We start from the raw sequence: 7590 nt of genomic DNA, 5'->3' as shown, positions 1-7590 counted from the left end.
CCACCAGTAGTTAGATGATAATACAAACTTATCTTTCCTTTATAGAAGAGCTCAGTGTTGGCCTCCTCTGAGCGGGGTTTCAGGGACCTCACAACCTACTATTTTGCAGCTTTGCCATCATCAACATATAAGTTCAAACAGGTTTGCGACGCTTGAGGCTACTGTGCTCAGTCGATATGGAAAAAATTATATGGTGGATCACTTGTAGGATGCTTTGAAGGACCCATGCTGCACAGGGTGAACATCACTTCCACCCGTATTTACTCAGCCTGGATTCATGCTCGTCGGATACCTAAGTGCAAAGGAGAGGGGAAAGAGAGTCCGACTGGGGGATTAGTGAGAAGAGAATATATGTTCTTTGAATAAGACCACTCTTTATTTTCACACTGTGCGTACTAACAGTATTTGTAAGAGAAAATTAACTGGCATTCTTGCTAGGCACAGTTTATTTCAAAATCTGATGCCAACTCTGATTCCACAATTTAGACTCAGGGAAAACGACACGGATGTCATTCATTAAAGTTCACAGCGACACTGACTGAATCTTGGAAAGAGTTAAGTGATTCCCAAAGGCACAGGCCAAAATTGAAAAACAGACAAGTGTATAGGGACAAGGTCCCCAAACACATTGTAACATTCACATCGTCTCCGTATTATCGGAAAAGACAAGGAATGTGCGATCAGGCAAGGCGTTGCGCTTCCTTGAGGGGCACTGAAGTAAAAGTGGAAGGTGGGTCTTCCATTTGCAACCAGGCCCTGTGGCACATCCTGAGGTTCTAAATATTAAAACTACAAATGGGAAGAAAGCATCTCTACAATCAAGTGTTTGTGTTTTGTTTTTTAAATCGTCACAAAATCTTCCATTACAATTTCCCTGCATGAAGCGGGAAGAGCTTACAAATTCTTTAGATCTATTGTCTTCCCAATTCATGTCTCCAGTATGTATTGGTATTATTCTTTCCACTGTTATTATAATGATTATTCCTTTCATAAATATTGACTGAGCTCCGGAAATGATAGGAACTAGGCTAAGATGCCCAGGAAACAAGACCGCATAAGACGACTCCTCTGGCCAAGAGTAACTTACGGACTCATGGCGACCTATATTCTTAGGACGAAGTTCATTCGAAGGTTCAGTGTAATAAAGACATCATCTCTGACAGCTAGGAGAAATAATATAGCCATGTGTAAAGAAGGGGTGTCCTTTGAAATTGTGAATTCCCTTGCTTCTTGCTGGAGACATGACAAGACGATGAGTCAACTTCTGAGTCCATTTATCCACAAGGAGAAAACAAGGGATGCATTTCTCGCTTCCCCGTTATCCAGAGAGCATATTGCACTCTCACAAGTTTGCCTTTTCTGTGTGTAAACTCTTGTGGTTGTTGTGTCTCCCTTGACTCTCTTGAAAGCTGGATCCAGCAAAGCTGAAACCAACCCCTGGACCAGCAGTGATTGCTTTTCCTGGAGCCCATGCCCGTTTGCTACCTTTGACCTGCGTCCCTTCCACCACTTTTCTTCTGCTCTGCCGCATCCCCTCATCTGCCCCTTGGCTGGGCTCAATTTAGCTAAATTATCCTTCGTCGTGTCCTTTGCAGTGGGATATTGCTTTCCTTGTGACGTTTGATCACACTGAGGTACATATATTGGCTTTCTTGGTATTCCCATTCCTTGGGAGGGAAAATGCAGCAACTTTCCTTTCTATGTAAAAGGAAATGGGAAAGAAAGATCTCTGGTGTCTCGCCAGCGGTACACAACAATTGAACAGCCATTTATTTTCATCACACCTACATCCCATTGTTGCCATTTATGACAAAGATGGCTTCCTTTGGTTTAATAAGATTCCATTAGAATTGGAATCTCCGACTGATGTTTGGTTGGAAATTTGAACTTCGGTGCAAAACAAAATTTTCTTTTTAAATAAAATTGATGTTCTCTCCATCGTGCATTCTTCTTGGGATGGTATTGCTCCCAAAAGTGTGAAAATTAGTTCCTAGAGGTGTTAACAAATCTTAGTCATTACAATAATTTGTGGTTCTCCAAAGCCCAAATCTAAGAAAACCTGTCCCTTATTACTAATTTTTATTTCCCTCGGGTTTTCTTGTGTATCAAGAAGCATTGACATTGAGTTCTCGGAAGATCCACAGAGCATAGGCAGCATGAGCAATACAAGCCTACGGTGAACAGACGATCGCTTGATCTCAAAATCATGTCTCGAGATGTGGCCTCCACACGAATACATATGGACTGCCTTTGGCTGTCTCGTGGATGGAGCTGAGGTTTGCTCCTGAGTGCTACTGAATGAGTTAATGGCTTTGAGAATTAAATGCAAAGAATTTGTGCTTTATTATGTGGCTCTGCTAAAGTTATTCGCCACATCAATAATGAAGTCGAGTGCTAAAAAGAAATAAAAGTTGACCGCACCTGGGGGAACATCCGGGAGGTGGCACAGTGACAATGTATTCTATCGTATGGAACAAAATTTAAAGTTAGGTACACTAGAAATTAATGGGAAGAAAATAATTGAATTGATAGATAATTTTTAGCAGTTTTGAAAGATATTTAAGTATGTCATTACATTGGTATTGTGTATTTTTGTAACATGAATTTGCATGTGAAATTTGACTCATTACAATTTATATAAGTCAATAGATGACACAAAAAGGAGCTCAGCAAATAAACTTATAAAGCCAAGTCAAATCAATAACTTTGAAACTTAAGTCTTGGCTTAAAATTTTTATAGAGACCTTCTTAAACATGCATTGAATGCAAAAAGTTAACCTCACACTTTCTTTTCTACGTATAAACCTGAGCTACAGATACGGTCCGTAAATAATTGCACGATATACCCCCGCCTTTGTAGCTTATCACAGGAGGGTCAATTCGGAAAAAACAATTTAACCAGGCTCTGGAGAAAAGGGATGAGCAGGCCACCATGAAAGAAATAAAAGAGAAAAGAAAAAGGTGGAGAAACGCTGCTCTCAAAGTATGTAGAGAGTGCATAAAGAAAGCAAAAACAGAAGTAGAAAGGAAGACACGGGCATCCAAAAAATGGAAACTAGTGTGTTCCCTATTTAAGACACATGCACAAAGCAAGCTCTTCAGAGAACCTAGCGGCTAAGGCTCAGAGTCGCCCATCTCAGCCAGGCCAGCAGCATCTGCGAGATCCCCAATGGCCTTGCCCTTTCCTTTACTGATGGCCCTGCTGGTGCTCAGCTGCCAGGCGACCTGCTCTCTGGGCTGTGATCTGCCTCAGGCCCACAGCCTGGGGACCAGGAGGGCCTTGATACTCCTGGGACGAATGAGGAGAATCTCCCCTCTGTCCTGCCTGAAGGACAGAAATGACTTCGGATTCCCCCAGGAAGACTTGGATGGCCACCAGCTGCAGAAGGCCCGAGCCATCTCTGTCCTCCATGAGATGACCCAGCAGAGCTTCAACCTCTTCTGCACAGAGGGCTCATCGGCTGCTTGGGATGAGAGCCTCTTGGACAAACTCTGCACTGGACTCTATCAGCAGCTGGACGACCTGGAAGCCTGTCTGATGCCGGAGGTGGGGGTGGAAGAGACTCCCCTGGTGAACGAGGACTTCGCACTGGCCGTGAGGAAATACTTCCAAAGAATCAGTCTCTACCTGAAAGAGAAGAGGCACAGCCCTTGCGCCTGGGAGGTCGTGAGAGCAGAAATCGTGAGATCCTTCTCTTCATCAATAAACATGCGGGGAAGATTAGGGAGGAGGCAATGAGACCTGGTCCGACGTGGAAACGACTCTCATGGACGAGTACACACTATCGCACTTTCCTGAGCTCTCCGGTCGCCAAGACTGTCACTTCTGCTACAATCATGACATGAAGTGCCTCAAGTTTGTCAGATGCCTTCAGGGTGTTCAGCAGCGTCATGTTCAACCCTGCAGGGACTGGTACTTACAGACGACCGTGCAAATGTATCTATCTATTTATTTATTTAAATGTTTATTTATCTAACTGTTGACAAGATTGAAATTGTTTTTGTCAATACGCCTTTATACTGTGCTTAATAGAACAAAATATATTCTTTGTATTTTGTGAAACTATTATATTGCTTTCTGCATTAAATTTTTACTATAGAAAAATGCTTGTATTTGTTTATTCTTTAAAAAGAAAGTCCAAGCCTGTCTCTACAACCTGACGTAAAGACAGATGGTACAATTCATCTCCTCAACATTAGTGTATTCGAGCTATCGGTAAAAATGAACTTCACCTAAAAGAGGTTGTTTGTTCCCCTCAGAATATGGATGTGAACATGCTCTCTTCTATCTTTGATTCTTGGAGGGAAAGAGAGCTCAAAAGAAACACACTCATACTTAATATCAGTTATGTGAAACAGTATAATGAGAAAATGAAACAACCAATAAAATTCTCTCTGCAGAAGGTAGATGGAAGCATGTCAGGAAATAGAAATAAAATTACCGATACGCCCCACAAATTGCTAGACATGTAAGTGCAAATGTCCAGCACTAGTTGGACACAGGAATTTGCAATTGGCAAGGAATTCAATGCCTGGAGGATCATAATGGCAACTGAAAGTGCAGAAATGAAGTTGGTCATGTGGGAAGAGATGACAGAGGGAGAAACAGACATTGTCTGGATCCTAAGGACCTTCAAACTTTAAAGGAAGTGGACAGAAGAGCCACAGATGAAGAAGATGGAATAGCCATCCATTATAAGGACTCACCCTTTGGAGACAAAGACGATAAATGTCTTTTCTAAACAATAAATGTGCTGAGAAGAGGAATCAGTAGATTCCACAGAAGGTGTGAACTCAAACTGCCCACTACATTGGAAAATAGACCGTACTGGCAACCTTAGTGACATTTGGTTTGTAGAACGAATAAGCAGAAACCATACTGGAGTCGGTAGAAGTGAAATGAGAGAAAAGAAGTTAGTGACCCTGTGGGAAAGACAGAAATTTGAAGAAATCGGGAAAAGAATGCGGGGTTTTTTGTGTGTATAGTTTTTCCCATTTTGCAATACATACTTTTTTCATGGTTAGAAGACATTTTTTATATATACATATATACAGACACACACACACACACACACACACACACAGAGAGAGAATATTATTTATGAATATTCATGAGATAGAAAGCTGATTGTCAGCCCTTGTGCCCATGATGTGAGGGCCAGATTCCTACTGGCAGCACGCCCATTACCACAAATTGCATTTGTACCCTGTGTCCCCCACCCGATAATGCCCGAACTCCCTCTCCCTCCCTCAACCCCCTTACTCCACTTTGTAGCCCATGGAATGCTCTGTCCCTCTGCAAGTCCAACACACTGCTATGGACTTTCTTTCCTTCCTTCTTTCTCTCACAGCTCCTTACATAAGTGAGCACATGTGATATTTATACCTCTGTGCTTTGCTTATTTCACTCAACATAAATTTCTCCAGGCTCATCCATGTTGTTGCAAATGGGAGTATGTCATTCTTTTTTGTGGCAGAGTAGTATTCCATGCTCTGTGTTGTGGGGAGGGGGGGGGTGTATTTAAATGTATATGTCACAGTTTCCTTATTCATTCATCCATTAAAGGATATTGTTATATTTACTGTAAAAGAAAATTGTTCTAGTTAAGTCTGTACTGTCACTTTGCCCAAAAACTCTCTGGAGCCACATCATGTTTGCTATCCGGGATTTAACGACTTTATGCATAGTTGAGAGAATTGCAGAACCAAGACTGAGCTGTCATGTTCACGGTCCGGGCAGGAGTCCGGTGAGCGCTCTTCCTCCCCACGCGCAGGGTCTGGCAGTGCACCTCGCTCACTCACATGCTGTCGGCACCCCGCGCTCTCCCGCAGTGTGTGCACCCAGTCAAGCGGACACGCAATGTGTACAAGTGGCGTCTAGTGTTAACTAAACCGACAGTTACTACATGAGCAAGTGAGGAAAAGTTTCCTGTCTAGAAAGAATGACCAAAGTGCACTCTCATTATGCAACCACCCCGTGAAGGAGAATCTGGCCAAGGTGATGCTGGCTCTGTTGGGAGGAACTCTTCTTCGAGGCACGTGTACTGGCTCTGGAACAATTAACCAATCAGACCTGATATTTACAAAGGAGTAAAAAGCAAACATGAAAATGATCGAGAAAGGCTATTTAAAATCGGAATGTATGTTTTCCTCCTCCTGCCCAGGGTCTCTTCCATCTCCTGCACCACACAGGGCTCCAGAGACTCTAGTGAGTCATCGAGTCCAGTGAGGAATTTCAGCCCTCGTGCGGGGGAAGTTGGAGATCTGTTGGATAATCTCATGGGGAACAGAGGTGGCTTGAGCCTTTTGGAATTTGCCACCATCCAGCTGCTCCAGGGGAACTGAATACGTTCTCCTCCTTCGGATGGGAAAAAAGGAAGATTCTCCCACCTGGGTGCAGAACTGTGGTCGGTCGGTCTCCTGCCTTGGCAGGTCACGGACCTGGGTCAGGTCACAGCGAACGGTGCAGAGAGAACTGGAGCACATCATCTTCAGTGTCACCAGGTGATAGAATTTGGATGTGTTGTCCCCACCGAAACTCATGTGGAAATCTGGTCCTCAATGTGGCAGTGCTGGAAGCTGAGTCATGGGGGGCGGATCCCTCATGAATGGATTCATGTTCTCCCTGGGGGAAGTGGGGCCCTAGTGAAATCTTGCTCTATTAGTTCCCTGGAGAGCTGGTTGTATAAAAGACCCTGGCATCTCCTCCCTGCCTCTCTTGCTTCCTCTCACCATGTGATCTGCTTGTACCCGCCAGTGCCTGCCGTTTTCCACCATGAGTAGAGGAAGCCTGAGGTCCATGCCAGAATCAGCTGTCCCAGAATCATAAGACAAACAAACCTCTGTTCTTTCCAAATTACCTAGTCTCAGATATTCTCTTAGAGCAACACAAAATGGGCCAATGCACCAGGGAGGAGGTAGCGCGGCCACTGGGGGGATGGAGGTGTCGGGCATCGACCCAGCTGCTATCAGCACCTTCTTGCATGTGAGAGTCTGACACGGCGAGCCCAGGGTTTGCAGCTTTTGGGCTTGTCCCAGTTTTGTTTCCACTTCCTTTCACTTTGTCTTCCATTTACGAGCCTCAGATAATGTCATGACTTCAACACTGCGCTCGTGTTATTACACTGGAAGTTCAACACGTTCATCAAAAATGAAAGAAATCTCAATCCAGTAGGAAATATTCATACAAATGAGAACCAATGTTGAAATAAATACGTCTCAATATATGTCTCTTTTCAAATTCTAGCACTTAGAGATTTGATCCTGTACAGCATTATTAAATTTCTTCGATTGCACTGAAATACAAGTTGCCTCCTCTGTCTGCATTTCCCTATTAAAGGACTCATTCACTAGATTTGATGTCTTCCACCTTTCTTCACAGGAGCCATAGCTCATATTTTCCGACATAATCGATAGATAATAGCAGCATAGAGCTGAGGCATTAATTCATTAGTTCTCTTCGTCTGTCACCAGTAATGTGTTGACTGCATATACATGAGTGATAACATGCTTGGCAATGTGGATCCAGTTATAACTGAGACAGGGAAACTGTGAGAAAACTTTAGTAGTTGTCAGTACTAGTTTTCCAGT

At 43.5% G+C, this 7590-nt stretch overlaps 1 protein-coding gene across 1 annotated transcript; it reads left to right on the top strand.

Annotated features, from left to right (window-relative positions):
- Window positions 1-3169: 3169 nt before the first annotated feature.
- On the top strand, window positions 3170-3739 carry LOC134364795 (interferon alpha-4-like). The gene has a single exon (XM_063080957.1). It carries the CDS (start codon window positions 3170-3172, stop codon window positions 3737-3739), a length of 570 nt encoding a protein of 189 aa, XP_062937027.1.
- Window positions 3740-7590: the final 3851 nt, after the last annotated feature.

This window comes from Cynocephalus volans, chromosome 16 (assembly GCF_027409185.1).
Source record: "Cynocephalus volans isolate mCynVol1 chromosome 16, mCynVol1.pri, whole genome shotgun sequence".
NCBI classification, from domain to species: Eukaryota; Metazoa; Chordata; class Mammalia; order Dermoptera; family Cynocephalidae; genus Cynocephalus; species Cynocephalus volans.
This window is presented reverse-complemented; position numbering and strand designations above follow the sequence as displayed.

Bases quoted from the DNA above. Each gene is read 5' to 3' on its own strand.
- LOC134364795 (XM_063080957.1), top strand. From the start codon at position 3,170: ATGGCCTTGCCCTTTCCTTTACTGATGGCCCTGCTGGTGCTCAGCTGC.